The 24,174-nt window shown below is 45.8% G+C and overlaps 1 protein-coding gene across 1 annotated transcript; it reads left to right on the top strand.

Annotated features, from left to right (window-relative positions):
• The first annotated feature begins 6,289 nt into the window (after window positions 1-6,289).
• On the top strand, window positions 6,290-13,697 carry PURB (purine rich element binding protein B). The gene has a single exon (XM_077262870.1). The coding sequence runs from the start codon at window positions 6,563-6,565 to the stop codon at window positions 7,550-7,552; it is 990 nt and encodes a 329-aa protein (XP_077118985.1). The 5' UTR covers window positions 6,290-6,562; the 3' UTR covers window positions 7,553-13,697.
• Window positions 13,698-24,174: the final 10,477 nt, after the last annotated feature.

The raw sequence follows: 24,174 nt of genomic DNA, 5'->3' as shown, positions 1-24,174 counted from the left end.
TTTTGCATATTCCACACTACTAATGTTAGTAGTGTGTATGTGCAAAATTTCAGCGCTGTAGCTGCTAAAATAAAGGGTTAAATGGCGGAAAAAATTGGCGTGGGCTCCCGCGCAATTTTCTCCGCCAGAGTAGTAAAGCCAGTGACTGAGGGCAGATATTAATAGCCAGGAGAGGGCCCATGGTTATTGGCCCCCCCGTGGCTAAAAACATCTGCCCCCAGCCATCCCAGAAAAGGCACATCTGGAAGATGCGCCTATTCTGGCACTTGGCCACTCTCTTCCCACTCCCTGTAGCGGTGGGATATGGGGTAATGAAGGGTTAATGCCACCTTGCTATTGTAAGGTGACATTAAGCCAGATTAATAATGGAGAGGCGTCAATTATGACACCTATCCATTATTAATCCAATTGTCTGAAAGGGTTAAAAAACACACACACACATGATTAAAAATTATTTTAATGAAATAAACACAGCGGTTGTTTCAGTATTTTATTCCTCTCTCAATCCATCAGCAAATAACCCTCGCTTGGAAAAATAATAAACGCACAAGATACATACCCTCAGCTGAACAGTCACGTCCCACGAGGTAATCCATGATCTGAAGGGGTTAAAATATTTTACAAGCAGGAGCCCTGCAAATGCAGCTGTGCTCCGTGCCTGTAATCCCCGGCGAATGAATGAAATGTAGGTCATTGACCTACATTTCCTTCAGTCGCGGTGAGGCGCCCCCTGGTGGATGTCCTCATATGACCTGGAGCGTGGGAAAAAGTTCCCAGGCTGCAGTTCATGAGAACATCCAGCAGGGGCGCATCACCGCGACTCAATGTAAGTATAGATCACTCTGCTTTCCTTTCAGCACCCGGGGATTACAGGCACGAGCGAGTGGTTTATCGCAGCTCGTGCCTGTAATATTAGTTAACCCCTTCAGATGGATTACATCATGGGACGTGATCGGACATCAGAAGGTATGTATCTTGTGCGTTTATTATTTTTCCAAGCGAGGGTGTCCCGGATGGATTGAGAGAGCAATAAATTATTAACACAACCGCTGTGTTTATTTCATTAAAATACTTTTAAATCATGTGTGTGTGTGTTTTTTAACCCTTTCATACAATTGGATTAATAATGGATAGGTGTCATAATTGACGCCTCTCCATCATTAATCTGGCTTAATGTCACCTTACAATAGCAAGGTGGCATTAACCCTTCATTACCCCATAGCCCACCGCTACAGGGAGTGGGAAGAGAGTGGCCAAGTGCCAGAATAGGCGCATCTTCCAGATGTGCCTTTTCTGGGGTGGCTGGGGGCAGATGTTTTTAGCCACGGGGGGGCCAATAACCATGGACCCTCTCCTGGCTATTAATATCTGCCCTCAGTCACTGGCTTTACCATTCTGGCGGAGAAAATTGCGCGGGAGCCCACGCCAATTTTTTCCGCCATTTAACCCTTTATTTTAGCAGCTACAGCGCTAAAATTTTGCACATACACACTACTAACATTAGTAGTGTGGAATATACAAAAAAAAAAAAGGGGATATGAGATGGTTTACTGTATGTACACCATGTCTCATATCCTGTCGGGTTTGTGAAGGAGAAATGAAAAGCCGGCAATTGAATTACCGGCTTTTCTATAGAACACCGCTGCGTATTTCTCGCAATGCACACGCATGGTCCGTGTGTAATCCGATTTTTTCTCGCCCCCATAGACTTGCATTGGCGAGTCTCGGCCGAGATACGCTGACAATCGCAGCCTGCTGCGAGTTCCCTTGGATCCGAAATACGGTGGAGAAAATATCGGATGATGGGAGCTGGACCATAGATTAACATTGGGCCGAGAGCTATGCGATTTTTTATCGCATAGCACTCGTCCGTATTACGGTCTAGTGTGACCCCGGCCTTAGATGGATAGTCACAAGCCATCAAACAAAGAAGAACTGCCTACATTTTTGTACCAGGAGTGACATAAGGTCACCCAAAGCAGTGTGAAAGACTGGTGGAAAGCATGCCAAGACACATGAAAGCTGTGATTATAAATCATGGTTATTCCACAAAATATTGATTTCTGAACTCTTCCCGAGTTAAAACATTAGTATTGTTGTTTCTAAATTATTATGAACTTGTTTTTTTGTTTTTTTTTGCATTATTTGAGGTCTGCAAGCACTGCATTTTTTTTGTTATTTTGACCATTTCTCATTTTCAGAAAATAAATACAAAATGTATTGCTTGGAACTTCGGAGACATGTTGTCAGTAGTTTATAGAATAAAAGAATAATTTACATTTCACTCGAAAATATACCTATAAAGAGAAAAATCAGACAAACTGAACATTTTGCAGTGGTCTCTTAATTTTTGCCAGAGCTATATATTTAATCTAATGTGTGTTTTTTGCTTTCACTTGTTCAAATGAATGGATGTAACTGATGCCATAAAGTGTTAACTGTTACCCAAAGGACGTGTTACAAATTCCATACAACATGGGATGCATTTTTACTGGATGCCACTGTATTGTATAAAGTAGTTTGCTTCAGTATTCCTTATAACAAAAGATAGAAACCCCAGTGTACACTATCAGAGACAAAACTGGCCTCTGCTGGGAGACTGGGGTCTACAGATGCCTTGTGAGCCATACTTACACATATACTGCACCTAAGGCCGGGGTCACACTTGCGGGTGCAATGCGAGTCTCTCGCCTCAATACCCGGGTCTGCGTGCAATCTGACGAAACATTGATCCAATGTTAGTCTATGGCGTCATGCATATGTCCAATATTCGGATCACACTCAGTCATGCAAGTCAAAGAGTGTGTGGAAACCATCAGACTGTACTCAGATGACATCTGAGTGCAGTCCAATTTCCACGGACTAACACAATGGAGAAGATGGAGACATTTTTTTAACTCTCTTATTCACATCAAAGAGAATCGGATCACACTGTTACCATACTCTGATCAGAGTGGGATTAGCATAATCCACCAGATTCTCTCAGATGAGAAAATAATGATTATCTGCACCTAGTCTTATAGATGCCTATGAGGCTGTTGAGTTTGGGTTGAGAGATCCATCGCTAGTCGAAGAAATTTGTGTGAAACCGACCAAAGGGATTTAATGTGCAGGATTGAAGGCAACTCAGGTCCCATCCCGTGCACCACGATTTCAGCTGTGTATTACAGCCAGCTCTTGGTTTTGATGGCACCAGCACGTCTCTGGTATACCATTAGGTCCATTTGTATTAAGAGCAGCAGACTTCAGACATAATGATACGGGCATGTGCTGTAAGTGGTTAATTTTCAGAGCCCCCATTCAGATTTTAAAGAATCACTCCTCCTCCTTGCAAAGTTATCCTTTTAATATATTGCATTCACCATATTATACAGCACTCTGTACTTACAATTGCCCATTTTTTCTTTCTAACCCGCTAATTCTTCTCTTTTCCATTAAGTCTATGACATCACGTGATTAATAACTGACTAGTCTAACTCTTCTAAGCTCTATGTAGAAATAGGAGGTCAATTTTCCCTGTATGAGCCATCAGTCACTGCAAAAGTCCCTGGCAGGAGGGGAGGAGCAGAGAAACTGGGTCACCAGTTAAAAAAGGGGAATAATTTCTGCAGAGACAAGAGACTTCCTGTTTCTACATAGAAAAGAGAAGAATTAACTGGGTAGAAAGGCAAAATGAGCAATTGTAAGTACATAGTGCTATATAATATGACGACTGCAATTTATTATTATTTATTTATATAGCACCATTGATTCCTTAGTGCTGTACATGAGAAGGGGTACATATAAATTACAGATATCACTTACAGTAAACAAACTAACAATGACAGACTGATACAGAGGGGCGAGGACCCTGCCCTTGCGGGCTTACATTCTACAGGATGGTGGGGAAGAGACAGTAGGTTGGGGGGTTTCAGTAGCTCCGTTAGTGGTGAGGAGGCAGCGGGGTCAGTGCAGGCTGTAGGCTTTCTTGAAGAGAGGGGGTTTTCAGGTTCCGTCTGAAGGATCCGAATGTGGTTGATAGTCGGACGTGTAGGGGCAAAGAATTCCAGAGGATGGGGGATATTCGGGAGAAGTCTTGGAGGCGGTTGGGTGAGGAGCGAATAAGGCTACTTTCACACTAGCGTCGGACGACGCACGACGAATTGCGTCGTTGCGACGTACCGACGCTAGCAGTGAATGCGCCGCACAACGGGGGCAGCGGATGCTGTTTTTCAACGCATCCGCTGCCCCATTGTGAGGTGTGGGGAAAAGACGGGAACGACGCACCAAAAAACGTTACAAGCAACGTTTTTTGGTGGTGATGGTCTGACGCAACACGACGCAACCGTCGAACGACGGTTGCGACGTGTGGCAATGCGTCGCTAATGCAAGTCAATGGAAAAAAAACGCATCCTGCAAGCACTTTTGCAGGATGCGTTTTTTCTACAAAACGACGCACAGCAACGTGCAGTGCACGACGCTAGTGTGAAAGTAGCCTAAGTGTGGAGGAGAGAAGGAGGTCTTGGGAGGAGCGGAGATTACATGAGGGAAGATTAGTTTAGAGATATATGGAGGAGACAGGTTATGGATGGCTTTGTAGGTCAGTATTAGTAATTTGAACTAGATACGCTGAGGGAATGGGAGCCAATGAAGAGATTTGCAGAGGGGGGAAGCGGAGGAGTAGCGAGGAGAGAGATGAATTAGTCGGGCAGCAGAGTTAAGGATGGACTGGAGCGGTGCAAGGGTGTTAGCAGGGAGGCAGCAGAAAAGGATGTTGCAGTAGTTGAGGCAGGAGATGATGAGGGCATGCACAAGCATTTTAGTAGATTAAGGGTTGAGGAAAGGACGGATTCTGGAGATGTTTTTGAGCTGGAGACGACAGGAGATGAAAAGAGCTTGGATGTGCGGTTTGAAGGATAGGGCAGAGTCAAGGGTTACTCCGAGGCAGCGGACTTCCGGTACGGGGGAAAGCGTGATGTCGTTAATTGTGATAGATAGGTCAGGTAAGGAAGATATATGAGATGGAGGATAGATGATGAGTTCAGATTTGTCCACATTGCGTTTGAGGAAAAGAGAAGAGAAGAAGGAGGAGGATATGGCTGATAGGCACTCTGGGATTCTGGACAGAAGAGAGGTGACGTCTGGGCCAGAAAGGTAGATCTGAGTGTCATCAGCATAGAGGTGCTACTGGAATCCATGGGAGTTTATGAGTTGTCCCAGGCCGAGTGTATAGATTGAGAAGAGTAAGGGCCCTAGGACAGAGCCTTGGGGGACTCCAACAGAGAGGGGGCAAGATGAAGAGGTAGTGTGGGAGTAGGAAACGCTGAATGTGCGGTTGATAAGGTACGAGGCGATCCAGGATAGGGCGAGGTCTTTGACGCCAAAGGAGGAGAGGATCTGTAGTAGTAGGCAGTGGTCAACTGTGTTGAAAGCAGAGGACAGGTCTACAGTAGAAGGAGGAGTATAGAGAATTGAGAGGATAACTTTGATGGAAGGAGGAGGAAGAGGAGTGCTTCTTTAAGAAGTAAATGAAGAATATGTTGGAGATCTATGGAGGGGACTGGTTGTACACTGCCTGATGTGCCATTATATACATTTAGATTAAAGGGATAGAAGGATAAACTAGTGATTGCAGAATCATGATGGAGAGGAATGTGCCCACTGTCACGATTCCCCGGGACTTCCTGTGCGGGTGGAAGGTCACATGACCAGCCATAGGTGAGTGGCGTACCTGCAGTCTTGTGCCAACTAGATTCTCGGCCTCCAATGTTCTAGTGTAGGACTCGCCTCGGCACGAGACCAGGAGGCAAATCGCTCACATACAGTCTCCATGTACATAGCAATGGGGAGAGCGGTAATACCAGGGCAACCATTGGGCAAGTGTGGTGTCGCTTCAGCTGTCATGTTCTTGTAACCATGGGAACCCTTGTACATGACCGCCGCACTAGATTTACTAATATGCCACAATTAGCTACACTTTTCCTATTCTTATCTAAGTGTCTATAAATTCTGACGTTTTAATTGAATTTATGCCATGAAACAAACATGTTACCACATCTGCCCCTTGTGCTCCTCTGGATTTGTATCAGGCCTAAAAAACGACTGAAACTGTGAAGTTGCCCATAGCAACCACTAGCCCTACAGCCATGGCAACCAATAAGAGGGCAGCTTTTATTCCTCCCGTGCAGATTACACGCTGAAAGAAGCGGTCTGATTGGTTTCTACAGTGAGCGCTTACAACCAATCCCCGCACTGCACCCTACCAATGCTGAAGATGTCATGCCCTTAGTCAAGATGGCGCTGCCGGCTTCAGCCGGGGGCCCGCTCCAGTCGTAGCTGCGCAGGACGCACACGCAGGAAGAGGAGGAGAAGGTTGGGCTGAGGCAGAGAGAGAACGAGAGGGAAGAAGAGGGGCGAGCAGAGCGGTGGAGGGTGAGGAGCGGCAGAGAGCGGGTTGACTGTGAGGCGGGCAGCCCGAGGGAAGAAGGAGGAGGCGGAGGGAGTCCCGGGCTAAGGGACTGACGGAAGCCGAGAGGAGACAGTTGGAGAAGGCTTCTGTGAGCGCGAAGGAGGAGAGGAGAAGATGGCGGACGGGGATAGCGGGAGCGAGAGAGGGGGCAGCAGCGGAGGAGGAGGCGGAGGCCCCGGCGGCTTCCAGCAGCACATGTCCCGGGAGCAGGAGACGCAGGAGCTGGCCTCGAAGCGGCTGGACATCCAGAACAAGCGCTTCTACCTGGACGTGAAGCAGAACGCCAAGGGCCGCTTCATCAAGATCGCCGAGGTCGGCGCCGGGGGCTCCAAGAGCCGCCTCACCCTCTCCATGGCCGTGGCCGCCGAGTTCCGCGACTACCTGGGCGACTTCATCGAGCACTACGCCCAGCTGGGCCCCAGCAGCCCCGAGCAGATCGCGCAGTCCTCCGGGGATGACGGCTCCGGGGCCGGGGGTCCTCGCCGGGCCCTGAAGAGCGAGTTCCTGGTCCGGGAGAACCGCAAGTACTACCTGGACCTGAAGGAGAACCAGCGCGGCCGCTTCCTGCGCATCCGCCAGACCATCAACCGCGGGCCGGGCTTCAGCGGCGGCGCGGGCGGGGGAGCGGGCCTGCAGAGCGGACAGACCATCGCGCTCCCCGCCCAGGGCCTCATCGAGTTCCGCGACGCCCTGGCCAAGCTCATAGACGACTACGGCGGGGAGGACGACGAGCTGGGCGTGGGGCTGGGCCCCGGCGCGGGAGGAGGCGGAGCGGCCGGCGGCCTGTACGGGGAGCTGCCGGAGGGCACGTCCATCACCGTGGACTCCAAGCGCTTCTTCTTCGACGTGGGCTGCAACAAGTACGGCGTGTTCCTGCGGGTGAGCGAGGTGAAGCCCAGCTACCGCAACTCCATCACCGTGCCGCTCAAGGCCTGGGGCAAGTTCGGCGGCGCCTTCTGCCGCTACGCCGAGGAGATGAAGGAGATCCAGGAGCGGCAGCGAGACAAGCTCTACGACCGCCGGGGCCCCGGGGAGAGAGGCGGCGGCCTGGGCTCCGGGGGAGGCGGCGAAGACTCCGAGACAGAAGACGTGGACGACGACTGAGCGCAGAGAGGAGGAGGCGGAGGAGAAAGCGGAGAGCTGGGGGGGAGGTCAGTCACACAGCTTACCGCACCCTGCCGGCGGACCACAAGGCCCAGCATGCGGGGAGGACGACAAGTCCCAGCATGCTTCTGTTGTCTGCGCGACCTATGAAAACTGTCATAAGAGAAACTGTCGCCGGTAGCAACCAATCACTGCGGCTTTCATCTTTCTGGAGCACTGCACCAAATGAAAGCTGCCCTGTGATTGGTTGCTCTTTGCAACTGTAAAGCAATCTGTTTGCCTGTAGTGACCAATCACAGCACAGCTTTTATTGTACAAGATTACAGTAACAAATGAAAGCTGCACTGTGATTGGTTGCTGCTGGCAACAGCAAAGCAGCTCTGAAAATTGTAAAAGAATCTTGCCCCTAGCAACCAATCACAGCGCAGCTTCCATGTTACAAGCACTGTACCAAATGAAAGCTACTCTGTGATTGGTTGCCATTTGCAACAGACGAGCTCTGAAAGTTGTGACAGAATCTTTTTGCCTGTAGTAACCAATCACGGCGCAGCTTTCATTTTACAGCAGCACTGTACTGAAACGAAAGCTGCACCGTGATTGGTTGCTACAAGCAGCTGACAATTTCTCCTATCAGCTTTCATAGATCTCCCGTCATACTTGAAGGGATCACAGGCTGGGACTTGTTGTTCTTCCATCTCTGGCAGGTTGTCAGCTTGGGGGGGATATTATAGGATGCAGATGTTCTAGTCTCATCACACATGAACCATTATATGTTGCGTATAACCACCAGCTGTGGTGTATAAATGCGTTACGTGACCCAAGGGTTAAAGGGGCTGTCCACCTTTTAAGGACTTTAACCGAAATGCTTCTATTTGGGGCTAAGAATGGTTTTTATCTGTTTCTGAACACATAAAACCCTGTAAAAGCAAAACAGGGCCAAATTATTAATTCACTCCATCTTCAAAAATGATTTTTAGCCCCAAATCGATGCAGTTAAGTAAACAATACCCATGTTCCTAACAAAGGTGGGCGGCCCCTTTAAATCTGGTTAGGCTTTAGAGCAGTGCTCCCCGTCTGTAGAAGTGAAGCTCCCCTCCCCCACACATTTCCACCACATAGGATGTGAGTACTGGCGTCAGGCCGCCTGGGCCGTCACCGTCACACCAACCCTAGGGCACTGACTGATCTTAGTGTATTTTTTGGGATTTTTACCACCAGCTGGCAGGACGTAGGAGTACCCCAGCCTCCCCTGTGTGTATTACGCTCTACACGGTGCTGGGTCACACGAGCCACTTGGCTAGGAAAACCCTGACTTCTGGGCAGGATGTAGAGAGCAGTGACCGTAGCTTCACCAGAACCCGAGCAGAAGGTCCAGGGGTACAGGATGGGCTAGAATAAAGGGAAGCGACCGCTAGTCCAGGCTCACCCCTTTCTCCCTTGCCTCTCTCGCCACCATGATCAGTTTGCTTCAGGGGCTTTCCATTGATGCCCCCTCCCTCAAGGAGAAGAAAACCAGCAGTTCTGTTCCTACCACACTCTGCAGTTACCCAAGGACGTCACCCATTCCTAAAGCACAAGGAAAATAAAGAAAAGAAAAAGCTCGTTTTTGGATTTCTTGGCAAATCTTTGCTTCTCCAGTCCGCAGAGGGACAGGACCAGCGTTACCATTCCTACCAGGACTGAATTCTTGATCCCGCCAATCATGGATTATTTCCTACTGCCATAAGGTCACCTTTTGGTTTTTGTTTTTTTTAAAGACCAGCAACTAAGAGCAAAAATTTGACATTAAACATCAATTCGAAGGGGTAAAGTAAACCCCCCCCTGAAAATCTGAGATCTCCAATTTATTAAACCCTTCCAACCAGGAAGAGAAAAAGACCAAAAAAAAAAACCAAAACAATGTAGGTTCATGCAAACGGACAAACGTCAAATAAGATAAGCTCAGGTCCATGATTCTTCTCTTACGGGCTTTTTATTCTTGAAAAGACCTGCATTCAATTCTCAGTACCTCGGAGGGTAATGGTGCCTCCAAAAATAAAAAAAATTAAAAACTGTCCAGGTGGTGAACAGTCCACAGCACTACAAGCAACGGGGGAGAAGAGCGTGCGGCCTGTGACAACCCCAGGCCCTCTACTCAAACTTACTGCCTACAAGATGCTCTCGTATTGCCCCCTCTATTATGGCAGCGGGGGGCGCTGCAGTGTCTAGATCTCAACCTGTACTTTTACTACGACCTCTACAGATATATGTTTTTAACTCTTCTCAACGGCTCCCTCGCTAATGTTCGTTACGATGAGAAATGAACCTTCTTGGGAACCGAGGCGCCTGCCGTTTCCCACATCCGCCTCCGTCCCCAAGAAAGTCGAAATTAAATTGTAGTATTTTTATCTTGTGTGTTCCTGTCTGAGCTGATCATGATCTCCCCATACTTAGGTGTTAGACATCTCCAGAGCCTCGGCGGTACTGCTTCTTCTCTAGAAGCTCCACCACCATTGTCGCGGAGGCTTCTGGAGATGTAGCAGCTTTCGGTATATGATGCATAGACGTCATTCATCTTTTATTTTCTTCACGTAAGCTGCCTTCTTATATGTCTGCACCACTTCATGATATAATTTGGTATCTATATTAATGTATTTATTGTGTTTGGACCTGATTGACCCTGCCAACGTCCCACACGGCCCACGTGTGCTTCTTCTAGACAGGGAATAGATGATGGAACTGATTGTTGGGGAAGCGGAGAACAGCTTGGCAGGTGACTAATGGTAAAGTATTGGCCTGTTGCTTGGACGCATCCGAGGCAGCATTTTTCTTCATGTTTTGGTGAGGAGACCCCCCATGGTCATCCCACAAGTCCACCAATGGCTGCCTCGGTGTGTGTGTGTAAATGGCAGGCCTACTTTAGGTTCAAGAATTCGAGCCGCTGCTGGTTCTTATCCCAGCGTACCCTCATGTTATCCGACTACCTGTTGGAAATGTTTAATTCTACTTTGTTTTTCTCAGAACTGTATGGGAGCAATAGTATTTCTTGATGTTTTAATCACATCAGTATATTGTACTGTATTTTTGTACCTGCAAGGCAGCTGTATAGTGTCCTGCTGTACCATTCTTACATGGATAGTTTTATTTTTTCCTTTTACCTGTTACATGTGGCAGATGTCATGCTTTCATCCACAGCAAATATATACTAGCCCCATCATGCAGGGGCTCATAGGAAAGTCCTTTTCCTCTTTATTTTTTGTGTGTGTCGGCCGCACAGATAATGCAAGAGGCTGTGCGGGTCTTGCTCCAAAGTTTTTATTTATAGTTGCACCCGGTGTAAACCAAGGGCGGGCATATATTACATATAGATATATAACATGTGCTCAATGAGCAGCCGGTAGTCCTGTGCATACTCTAAACCTCTTACTGGGGAGGTTGTAAAATTCTACCCAGACCTGCCTCTTCCTGCTCACTGTGGCTTCAGCCCCTGAATTTAGTGGTTCACCATTACATATATAAGCTAATGCGTATGACGGGGGTTATACAAAAAACCCTAAACCATTATCCCCTATAAACCAGGACCCCTTGTGATCTGTTGGAAAATCTGTCAGCTAGCGTTCATTTTTTGCCTACAGCGCCACAACAGGAGAAATTAAGCACTACAGTGTCCATTTAAATCAATCACTTCAATATGGAATATAGGAAAGGTCTGGCCACGAACAAAGGACTCCCCTTTATTAACTCAAAATTCCCAAAAAAGGGTGAGTTTTCAAAACCGGAGAGCTCCTTTAATAACAGGAGAAAGGTTGAACTTGATGGACCTATGTCTTTTTTTCCCCACTTATAATCTATTTCAGTAGTGTAAAAATGTGAGGTGGCATACTGCCAAAATACACTTATGGATGATGCACAACACTCTTATGGATGATGTGCAGTAATAAGTATTCTTATGGATGATGCACAGCACTTCCTGAAGGACTGTTAACTGCCACAGGGTGACCTTGTGCTATATAGATAGATCCTTCAAGTCAAGAAATGGGTCAAGGAACTACATTTAATCTTGGTGTTGAAATCTTGACGGTTGGGTAAACAGTGGCCAGTAGCGGGGTAGGGAGAGTATCATTACTGAGGCTTTTATGCAGTGAGAAAGGTCCAAACTCATCGACTCCAAATACCATAGGTCTGTTCCTTATTTTGGCCAAACCCGACCCCCGTCATACGCAGGTTGTTCATACTATCAAATGCCTGTATAAAATAGCAGATCCTTATCTGTAAATGTTGTATAGCCTCTTAAATATATATCTGTATATAAATAATACAGGGGGTGACTGTAAGCTGAATGTTTTACAGATGTGCTCCTCCATCTTCACCCCCCAGAAATAGTTTTGTTTTTCTTGTTTGTTTGATTTTTTTTCTTCTTGTGCTCAGAAACTACTCCAACCCAAAACTGAACGATCCAGTGCTGGGAACATGGAGGCTATAGTGGTATATTTTAATGTAATGGGGCATCGTAGGTTCACCAGCTTTTAAGCCTATACCTATAGTAACAGGTTTGGAGCATCATCCCGGATGCACGGTGGGTCGTGCATGTCGCGCTTCAGAGGACGGGAGGCTCAGATTCCCCGTATGTTGTAGAAAAAGCGGGCAGGGTGTATGTAAAGGTATTACGTGTACAGAGAATATATAAGTGTACAATTAAACAGTGACTTATGTTGGGGTCAGCAATTCAGTCCATTTTTAACTTCCTGGTGTTGATGAAATTTAACATTGAACTTAAGAAACGGAAATGGCGATCTTGATTCTGTGTAAAGACAGTGATTGTACTGTTGGTAGTGTCCCATCATTTTGGTGATATGCTCCTAGTATGGTCAAATGATCGATGATGTATAACACCCCTCCTATGAGATTTATACGAAAGGTGTGCTGCTTTAAAGATTGTGGTAATATTTTGGAGACGCGGTTTGAATGCCTTGGCAGAAATGAGCCCGGTCACCATCATGGAGCGCTTTCCCCCTGTAAAAGGAAACGTTTCCTTGTCTATTTTTAGGACTCCCGTAATTTGAATCCCAATTACTCGAGGAGGTATCAAGTCAAGCAAACTGGAGTTTTTGTGTCTTCGAAAACCGCGATCACTTTGAATAGTGGTGTACAGAGCCAGAGCGTCACGTTCTGGGCATTTTAATGATAGCTTTATAAAGTTGTGCAGTCGGGTGGTGGAGGGGAGCGGAGCAAGTAATTAACGGGAAGACTGCACTACAGATCTTTCGATTGCCCACTATTATTTTTTAGGGGGGCGCATAGAGTAGAAGTAGTAGCAGGCACACTGGGTGGTTAAGAGGAAAGCACAGATTCATATAGATAACTTCCACTCGCTTGGAGGAGATGTAAGTACCAGCCACACACACACAGAGTTTAACCTCACCGCCGGGGCAGGCGATGTAGTTTGGGTGCAATATAGAGCTCTACCCTATTTAGATGAGTAAAGCATTTCTGCCGTAGGCATTTAATCTACGTATTCTTCAAATACATTTAGCTGACTAATAAAAAGAATTATATGGAGAAAAAAATATATTTTTTGTTTCTGTTTAAAAGCACTTTAAATAGTAAAACAGCGTAAGCGGCTGTACCCTTAGTAATACAAGCAGAGTCTATCCTTCAGTCTACCCCTTGAGGTTCCACGGTTGGTAGCTGTTCCTCAGTCTCTCCTATTCATCCCGCTGACCACAGCTTCTATCTCGGCCTTTTCCCAACTCTCCTCAGGGCAGCCAGGCCAGGTTTTTCACAATAAACACTTGCACCATTCCTATTCTGTTGGGGCTCGTTTGGGTTATTGTAAAAAACCTCTTCTGGAGTGAGACTTCCCTCCGGGAGGCAGCTGAGAAGGTTCTGTCCCTGTTGCCAATCCCTGATTTAAAGTAGCCAGTACTCCTGGCTCCGATTCTTAACATTATTTTTTTGGATTTACCACTAGCTTTACAAAGCCGGGGCAATTTTAACCTTTTAAAAGAACAAGTAATAACATGGAAGAAGCATAAGGTTCAGAACTCATGCTCGTCAGCACTCCTTACAATAACAGAATTTTGCAAAATTGAGTTTTACAATCTATATATTTAAAAACTGTATGTTTGTAACAAATAAAGTATGCGGAAAAGTGAATGAAACAATAGCTACCTGCGTCCTGTGAATTGTTTGTGTGTCGTCTTGTTTTTCATCATCTCGTTTTTCGCAGTCACGTTTTGGGTTTGATGACTTGAGCACCATTTTAGGGTTTAGATCAATTGGAAAAAAAAATTCCACCATTGCCCTTGCTCACAGTTCCAGGCTTGTTTTCTTTCCTTAATGCCTGTTACCCAAGGAATAAATTTGAAATCAATGGGCACCGATGCTTCCAATAAAGTTGTATGGTAGGATTAAGGCTTTATTCACATCACTAGCCAAGGGACTGCAGTGCTCTATACATCCGGGAGCCAGGAGGCCTCTTCATTCTCAGCATTGTTGGAAGTACCAGAGAAGTCATCTGCTGCTTATCATCCTGCAACATTCCCTTTAATGGTACAATAGCTGCTTGCTGTCATCTGCTGCTTATCCTGCAACAATCCATTTGTTGCATTGTACTCACTGCTGTGTATCCATTCTAGGGCCACCAATTGCTAATTTATCCCAAATCGGCTCCCACAATCCCTTTCACCTGATCCTCTACTTAGCGCTATAAATTTAGCATTCTAGGGGGGCACGCTTGCAGGGTCAGGCACGCGTCTCTTGGCAGCTAAAGTATCGTGAAGTGCAGTTATTTCAACGGCAGGAGTCAGGACCGCACTCCATGTATCTGTCTCTTTTGGGTATGTCTGCAGAGTAAGCACTTCCTATTACTTGTATCTGGCCTTTCTATTAACCCATCTTACTCCATGTTTACATATGCCCTTACAGTGTTTGCTCCACTAATCCTCTCCTTCGCTATCCCCAAACCCCAGCACCCTCTAACCAAATAATCATCTCCCCTTCCCTCTTTCCTCCCCACCTGACTTCCTCCTCTGCTGAGCTCCTCCTCAACCTCAAATCTGTCCTACCCAAACAAGCCACCCAGTCTCCTCCCACCTGCTCTCCCTTTCTCTGCTTCTCACTGCTGGCGACATATCTCCCAACCCTGGACCCCCACAGCTCATACCTCCCATTACTACCCCCTCCTACGACTCCCTATCTAATATGAACTATTGCAATCTTTCCAACATAAAACCTGTGCCCCTGACACCCATCCCCTGCTCCTCTGGAGCACTCTGGAATGCCTGTTCAATCTGCAATAAGCTTCATGTGATTCATGACCTCTTTCTCGCAATCTTGCCTTCCTCGGCCTCACAGAAACATGGCTAACACCCTCTGACACCACCTCCCCTGCCGCGCTGTGTTACGGTGGCCTCCACTTCACCCTCGCCCCGGCAACAGACATGGTGGAGGAGTGGGTCTTCTCTTTTCTTCCAACTGCACCTTTAACCCAATCCCACCTCTACCCTCCCTTATTCTCCCCTTTTTTTAAGTCCACTCTGTCCGTATGTACACTCCCTCCAACCTCAAAGTGGCCATCATATAGCGACCTCAGGGCCTGACCACTGCCTTTATTGACCAATTCTCCACCTGGCTTCTTCACTTTCTCTGCTGACATTCCCACCATCATCATGGGTGACTTCAACATGTCCACTGATACCCTTCAGTCAACAGCCTCCACGCTTCTGTCCCTAAGGGTATGTTTCCACGTTCAGGAAACGCTGCGTTTTTGACGCTGCGTTTTTCCGCAGCGTCAAAAACGCAGCGTCCAGATGTTACAGCATAGTGGATGGGATTTCATGAAATCCAGACTCCACTATGCGTTAAAAAAACGCATGCGTTTTTGCCGCGAAAACGCATGCGTTGTGCGTTTTTCCTAAACGCAGCATGTTGCTACTATGAGCAAAACACGCAGGTACACCGCAGGTGACCTGCCAGTGACCTCAGGTGCAGTTTTGGTCAGGATTTTACCTGCATAAAATCCTGACCAAAGCCTGAAGCAAAACTGAACGTGGAAACATACCCTTACTTCATCTTTTGGACTTACTCAGAGGTCCTCCGCAGCCACCCACACAGATGGACACACATTAGACCTGATCTTCACCCATCTCTGCTCTCTATCTAACTTCACCACCTCCCCTCTCCCTCTATCCAACCACGATCTGCTCACTTTCTCATCCCTGTCCTCACCGGTCACCCATGTCCAGGAACATGCGTACCCCCGCAGAAACCTCGCACACCTAGACACCCACACACTCTGACTATCCTACCACTGGCATCCATATCCTTCACAATACAGACAGTGCCACTGCTTTCTACAATGCTACTCTCGCATCAGCTATTGACATGGTTGCCCCTCTCGTTCATGGCCGAGTGCGACGTATCAATAGACAACCCTGGCACAATAACACCACTAAAAAGCTCCGGCAAGTGTCCAGGTTGCAGAGCAGCGTTGGAAGAAAACACATTCGCAAGACGACTTCACTGCATTCAAACAGGCAACACTCGCTTTCAAATCTGCTCTCACCTCTGCTAAACAGCCCTACTTCACAACCCTCGTATCTTCCTTATCCTACAACCCCAAACAGTTATTCAAAACTTTTAACTCCCTCCTCCACCCCCCACTGCCCCCCCCCCCAACCTCCCTCATCTCTGCTGAGGACTTTGCCACACACTTAAAAAGTAAAATCGACTAAACAAGGCAAGTCTTCATTGTTCAACCACCACAACCCCTTTGTATACCAGACAATGCCCAAACCCCATAACCTCCCTATCCAACATGACTGAAGAGGAGCTTAATTGTCTCCTCTCCAAATCGCCCCTCCTCCCCAACATCACTGCTACTCTTATCCCATCCCTAACCCATCTCTTCAACCTATCACTAACTTCTGACACCTTCCCTTCTGCTTTCAAACATGCCACAATCATGCCTATCCATAAAAAGCACCATAAAAATCTCATCTCTCCAGATCTTGGTCCCGAGACTGTTCAGGAGTTGGCAGATGCTTTAGTCCAGGTCTGGGAGGAGATCCCTCAGGAGACCATCCGCCGCCTCATCAGGAGCATGCCCAGGCATTGTACAGTAGGGAGATCATACAGGCATGTGGAGGCCACACCCAATACTGAGCATCTTTTCCTTGTCATGAGGCATTTCCACTGAAGTTGGATCAGCCTGTAATTTGATTTTCCACTTTGATTTCGAGTATCATTCCAAATCCAGACCTCCATGGGATATTCATTTTGATTTACATTGATAATTGTTAGGTTTTATTGTTCTGAACACATTCCACTATGCAATGAATAAAAATTTGCAACTTTCCCTTTATTTTTTTGAGCAGTGTACATCACATAGGAGAAATTGAGACCCTGGTGTATATACATCACGTAGGAGACACAGAGTCTGCTGTTTACATCACATGAAACATGATACTGCTGTATATAGATCACTTACAAGATGCTGAGGCTGCTGTATATACATCACATAGGAGACAACAGACGGCTGTATATAGATAGACATTCCCATCCAAATCAATGGGTTTGGGGGACTTTAATCTGATATGTATGGGTAACTGGTGCTCTTACAGACTTGAGGCACATGAACATGGGGGTACTCAAATTAAGATACTATTATAGAAATAGAACAAAGTCTGAGGCTCTATCGGAAACCACCAGTTGTCCACCAATGATTTTTCGATAGATCAGCTTTTACAGAACAGAACTTTTTATTCTACTGTTAATTGTGTTGAAATGATGTTGGCTCATTATGGGCCTAGACAGGCTGTGGTCATATAGCAGTGTGCAGCTGTTCTCCATACTCACTGCTGATTCAATAGCTTGTTGACTTTTTGTTCCAGTGCTAAAATATCCAATTTTTTTTTCACCACAGCTGCCATGAAGACCATCTGTCAGCGAGACACAGTTGCTGGCATGTAGAAGTCTCTTATGTAGGTTAATGGGAAAGCCAGCCATTAGTTGTCTTGGATAGGTGCATATTATAGTAGGATGAAAAAAAACTACCAGCACAGTTTATTTCCAGTTAATATTCAACACAACATAGAAAAATAAGTTTATGCAGATGTACGGTACTGTGCAAAAATTTTAGGAAAGTGCAGAATAAAGGCTGCAAAATAACAATGCTTAAAAAAATAGTTTTTTTTATCAATTAATACTATGGTATTAACAGAACATACAATAAATGAACAAAGCATAAATCTAATCAAAAGTTGGTGTGACCATCCTTTTCCTTCAAAGCACCATCAGTTCTTCTCGGTACACTTTAATCACAGTTTTTTTTAACAATCTCAGCAGGAAGGTTGTTCCAAACATCTTGGAGAATCAACCACAGATCTTCTGCAAATTATTCTGTCTCCTCATGTAATCCTAGAAAGCCTCGATGATGCTGAGAGGGAGCAATATTATTACTTCTAGCCCACTGCAGTCATTCATATCGATCGTATATATTAATGCTTGTTGAGTTATAGAAGATTTGATCACTTTTTTTTATTGACATATAGCGCCAATAATTTCACAGCACTTCACATACATCATTATCAATGTTCCCATTTTGCCTCACAATTTAAGTTCTCTATCAGTATGCCTTTGCAGTGTGGGACAACCCGGAGGAAACTCGGGGAGAACATTTAGAGTCCTTCCAGATGTTGTTCTTGGTGGGATTTGAACGCAGGGCCCCAGCGCTGCAAATCAACAGTTCCAACCTCTGTGCTTAAATCTTGTTTGCTGTCTTATGAAAGATATGAACACGTTAATCAAAGTGTGAACAATTTGGCATGCATTTGGTATCCACCATATATTTGGGATAAATACCAGGAATTTTGACGAAAAAAAAAGTTGACTTTCATAATCTTTTGTGTGTGTTTATTGATGTGTGACGAGGTTAAAAGAGTGTCCTAGTCCCTGGACAAGGTCTTCAAATCAAAGAACATTTCACTGGCGACAAAGACATGGCTGGTACATAGTCTGGTCTTTTCTGTAGTAACATATGGATGCAAAACCTGGACAATAAAGAAACAAGACAGAACATGTTATCAATACCATGGATGGCAAGAAGAACAAACAAATCAGTCCTGGAACAAGTCAAGCCAAACATGTCACTCAAAGCAAAGATCTCCAAGCTACAACTTGCCTACTTTGGACACATCATAAGAAGAGAGCAATCACTGAGGAAGGACAACATGATCAGATGAATAGAAGGACCAAGGCGAAGAGGAAGACCAGCAACCCGATGGCTTGATACTATCTAGATAACGGCGGAGAAGACCTTAGTTGGACCTATGTAGGCTTACACAAGAACTATCTTCCTACAGAACGTTCATTCATCGAGTTGCCATGGCTCGAGAATGAGCTGAAGGCCATAAATAATATTATTAGTCTGCAAAATATCCAATGAGGCTGTTTGGATCACTGCTTTTCTTACTAAACTACTGTGCCAAAGGAGAAAACTTATGGCTGGCCTGATACATGGAAATGAGGCCTAAGTTATTGCATAGATATTGCCTATCTTAGGACATGTTCACACGTTCAGTATTTGTAAACCAAAACCAGGAGTGGAACAATCAGAGGTATAATGGAAACACGTCACCACTTCTGTATTTATCACCCACTACTGATTTTGGCTAACAAATTCTGAGGTAAAATACTGACCACATACTGAATGTGTGAACGTGGCCTCAATCTAATATTTGTGATATTACAGTCTACCATGTTGTCCCTAACCCATATCAGAACAAGTCCTATTTTGCATTTTTTGTTAATTCTCTTCCTTCAATTACACCATGTGAGCTGGCATATAATGTAAGTTATTTTAATATATTTCTATATTGTTGGAATTGAAAGATTGCCAACATTTCTAGGTTGGAATTGTGTTGTGCCATAAACAGATTGAGTGCCTTCATATCAGTGATAGGACTTTACATGTGTGCCCGGGATTTGCTATATGTTTTATTTACTATCTAAGAGTATATTCAGACATTGTACTCACTCTGGAATCTACTGAAAAAATCCAAGACAAATGTGAAGATTTTCGCTGTGGATTTGAAGTGTAAACTACTGCTCCTCATATGGATTAGTTCCATTCCGGGGGGTTAATCTGCGTGTCGCTATCTGCTGAGGTTAGTAATTGCAGCTGTATTCAGCCAAATTATTTTCATGTTCGTGATTTTCCACATTGATCAATGTCCTGTGCCGAGAAAGTTGTACTTTAGTCCGATTGTCAGGAAAGTCTTCCTACACAACTGTCAATGACCCATGAAAAGCAGAACGCTCTCAGATATGAAACTGATCCATTTCAGATATAAACAGTGTTGGACTGGGGTGTCACGGTACCACCAGTATCATTGACTCTGGGGGCCTACTGTTCAGTTACATGCAAATATTACATTACCCTCATTCACAAACTTACTTCTGCTTCTATGTAATAATACTGTAGGTCGTGTGTTGGATGAATGATAAGATGTTGCTTTTTTTTGTACAGAGAATCAAATGTATTGAGCACAGGGGCCCACTGGGGAATTCACCTTTTGCCCTGTGGGCCAGTCCGGGCCTGGATATAAAATTCATCTGTTTTTCACATAGATACAAAACCTACAAAAAAGAAAAAGAGCAAACCTTTAAATGTAATTTTCAGCTCAGGAATGGGAGGCCACACAAGTTGGGGTGTGGTCTCCCGACTTGTGTGGCCTCCCTTTCCTGAGCTTGAGTTTACATTTAAAGGCTTCCCCAGACTGGTGTCCACTGTTTGGGACCCGGTCCTTTTGTCTGCCCTTATTCACACACTGAGGTCAACTCTGACACATGGTAAGGATTATAATATTAGACAGTGTAGGACCGTCCAGATTACAGTTACCTTGTCGTGGTGGGATGGCTATTATGCTATCTTTGATCAAAAACAGTATTACTAAGAACCCTTTGTTATTTAAATGCACTTTTGCTTTTTTACTTATTTAGTTATAGCAGGGTTTTTGCTCATTTTGTTTCTTGTAGGTTTTGTATGTTTTATGGCCAATGTGAACATGCGTTTACGTGCTGCATGTATACCAACTCAAACCAAGCTCAATTTTTGTGTTTTTCACATACAGATGTGTATAAGAAAGGTAAGAAACACAATGGCACTGAGATTATGGCTACCCAAGTAGGCACTGGCTGTTATCTCCCATGTGCTCCATTATACTGAGCGACATGATGTGTTCCTTTCTGGAGATTTAGTAATGCTACTGTCCGTTAGTAATATATTTTGCTGATATTCCAGAGTACCTAATAAGTACAATGCTGGCTCTATTTTTTTTTTTTGTTGCCAAAACTAAAATAGGTCAAAAAAGGAAAACAGTACTGGCAAAAAAAGGAAGCCACCCAACGTGCTGCTTGGCACCGCGGCCTCAGGGAATGGATCTGTAATCTGCTCCTACTTTCTAGCAGTTAATATATGCTTTATTGTGTTGGGAATGAAATGTGAGCAATTTCCTAAGCAGGAGATGATTCTTGGATGATTCACTGTGTGTCAGTAGACTTAATCTTCCTTGGAAGTAGAGAAAGCTGTCAAATAGTCAGCGGTAATACAATCATATCTTGTGTGCGGTGTAATAAACGGTTCTGGGGAATGGAGGGAGGGAGAGCAACAATTATAATCTTTTTCCAATAGAAAGAAATCTTCTGTAAAATATGTGATGATACATTGGAGGCTAAGCCAATGCTGGATCTACACAACAGAATAAAGTCTATTTTCTTCTATGTTCTTTCCTGTCGCTAAATGAATAGAAGGGACTGCCAGATTAAAGAGCAGCAATTGATGTTCAGTCTTCACCGGTTCCAGTTGTCAATTACTAAGCTCAGTTGTTTAAAGGGGGTTATCCAAGATTATAGTATTTTTTTTACTGTGAACTTAAGATCTAAGAGGTAGGTAGTTGCTAACTACCTGGCTATTCTGCTCAGTACGGATCTCTGTGGGCACAGAGCGGTCACTGACTGCTCCTGATGGCAATTCTGCGACTTCTGCTGATGTATTATTGATGTCCCATTGGCTTCTCTTCTCTGCTCTGTTGACAGAGTGTAACTGCCGACTACATAAGTGTGGTAAACCGGCTGTAAGTCAACATGATGTTGGCAGTCACCCCTATCGACAAAGCACCCTAAAAGAGGAAGAGCTGCTCTGTTGACGTGGAGAAGCTTAGTTGCCGGCAGGAGCAGTCAGTAACTGCTCTGAGCCGGCTTCTGCTGATGTCCTATTGATGTCCTATTGGCTTCTCTTCTGCTCTGCTCTGTTGACAGAGCATAACTGCTGACTACATAAGTGTAGGAAGTCGGTTGTCAATCAGCATGACGTTGGCAGTCACACCCCATTGACAGAACAATTCAGAAGAGGAAGAGCTGCTCTGTTGATATGCAACAGCTTAGTCGCTGGCAGGAGCGGTCAGTAACTGCTCTGAGCCAGTGCTGAATAGAACAGGCAGGTTGTTGCTAACTAGTCAGCAACTACCTGCCTGTTAGTTTTTTTGGCTTGCCGATGGGGAAGGAGAGTTAACAGAAATGTTACAAAGGGTAGAGATGAGCTGCAAAAGTAATGAGCCAAAGATGAATGTGCAGGAAATTCTGTGGTATGGAGTCATCGCTGGAAGAAGCCTTCATGATAGTCTGAGCCAGATGGAGCAGACTAAGCGGCTACAATCAGAGGACACGTCACCTGTGAGTCATTGGATTTCATTATAATAATGTGACTTTGTAGTGTGTTGGTCTGCTCATGCTATTCTACCCTACAACACCCTTCTCTTATGGGAACACTTTCCTCAACATGGAACTTGTGTCCTTTCAGCCGGAAAACATTTGTGTGTTCAGACACTGATTATAGACCAGAAGGTGTTCCACTTCATCCCAAAGGTGTTAGATGGGGCTAAGTCCAGGGATCCACAATCCCTGGCTGAGGAGCAGGGCACAGTCCGACTTCAATTTCCTAGGGGGCTTTAATTTACACTTCTGCGAGATCATTGCTCCAAACAGCGGCACTTTGCAGGACTCAAGATAAGTGCTGTTGCACCTTGGCCTCCTCCTTTAACTCCTAAAAATTCAAACTTTCGCCTCCTTCCTCTTTTTGTCACCATTGGTGAGTGCAAGATAGGAGTCAAAAGGCAGCATGGATCAGAAATCTAGAGACCACCCCAACATAGGCCAGTCATACAAGAGCAATTTGAGCAGCAGGGAGCAGACAGCGGGCAAATAGCAAGTTTATATGGCAAAGCCAGGGAGGTATGTGGTGCTGTACTGTGGGGTGTATATGGCACAGCTGGGGAGGTATGTAGTGCTGTACTGTGGGGTGTATATGGTACGGCTGGGGAGGTATGTGGTGCTGCACTGTGGGGTGTATATGGTACGGCGGGGAGGTATGTGGTGCTGCACTGTGGGGTGTATATGGTACGGCTGGGGAGGTATGTGGTGCTGCACTATGGGGTGTATATGGTACGGCGGGGAGGTATGTGGTGCTGCACTGTGGGGTGTATATGGTACGGCTGGGGAGGTATGTGGTGCTGCACTGTGGGGTGTATATGGTACGGCGGGGAGGTATGTGGTGCTGCACTGTGGGGTGTATATGGTACGGCGGGGAGGTATGTGGTGCTGCACTGTGGGGTGTATATGGTACGGCTGGGGAGGTATGTGGTGCTGCACTGTGGGGTGTATATGGTACGGCGGGGAGGTATGTGGTGCTGCACTGTGGGGTGTATATGGTACGGCTGGGGAGGTATGTGGTGCTGCACTGTGCAGTGTATATGGTACGACTGGGGAGGTATGTTGTGCTGCACTATGGGTGTATATGTTAAGGCTGGGGAGGTATGTGGTGCTGCACTATGGGTGTATATGTTAAGGCTGGGGAGGTATGTCGTGCTGCACTGTGCGGTGTATATGGCACAGCTGGGGAGGTATGTGGTGCTGCACTGTGCGGTGTATATGGCACAGCTGGGGAGGTATGTGGTGCTGCACTGTGGGGTGTATATGGCACAGCTGGGGAGGTATGTGGTGCTGCACTGTGGGGTGTATATGACACAGCTGGGGAGGTATATGGTGCTGCAATGTGGGGTGTATATGGCACAGCTGGGGAGGTATGTGGTGCTGCACTGTGGGGTGTATATGGCACAGCGGGGGAGGTATGTGGTGCTGCACTGTGGGGTGTATATGGCACAGCTGGGGAGGTATGTGATGCTGCACTGTGGGGTGTATATGGCACAGCTGGGGAGGTATGTGTTGCTGTACTGTGGGGCGTATATGGCACAGCGGGGAGGTATGTGGTGCTGCACTGTGGTGTGTATATGGTACAGCTAGGGAGGTATGTGGTGCTGCACTGTGGGGTGTATATGGTACAGCTAGGGAGGTATGTGGTGCTGCACTGTGGGGTGTATATACGCATACATCCCAACTTTCGAGGAAGGGAAAGAGGAACAAAATTAGTGGCGCAAATTTTAGGCCACACCTCTGACCACACCCATTTCACAACTAGTCACTCCCCAACCACACCCATTTAGCACTTCTGATCATAATGTTTCGTAAACAATAATTATAAACAAAAAAAATATGGCCACACATGACGCTCCATACTGTATAATGGC

The sequence above is a fragment of the Ranitomeya variabilis genome, chromosome 5 (genome assembly GCF_051348905.1).
Source record: "Ranitomeya variabilis isolate aRanVar5 chromosome 5, aRanVar5.hap1, whole genome shotgun sequence".
Lineage (NCBI taxonomy): Eukaryota > Metazoa > Chordata > Amphibia > Anura > Dendrobatidae > Ranitomeya > Ranitomeya variabilis.
The sequence above is the reverse complement of the archived record's forward strand: the minus strand, read 5'-3'. Positions and strand labels throughout refer to the sequence as shown.

What these genes read in the sequence shown, in the direction of transcription:
- PURB (XM_077262870.1), top strand. Translation starts at nt 6,563, where the DNA reads ATGGCGGACGGGGATAGCGGGAGCGAGAGAGGGGGCAGCAGCGGAGGA.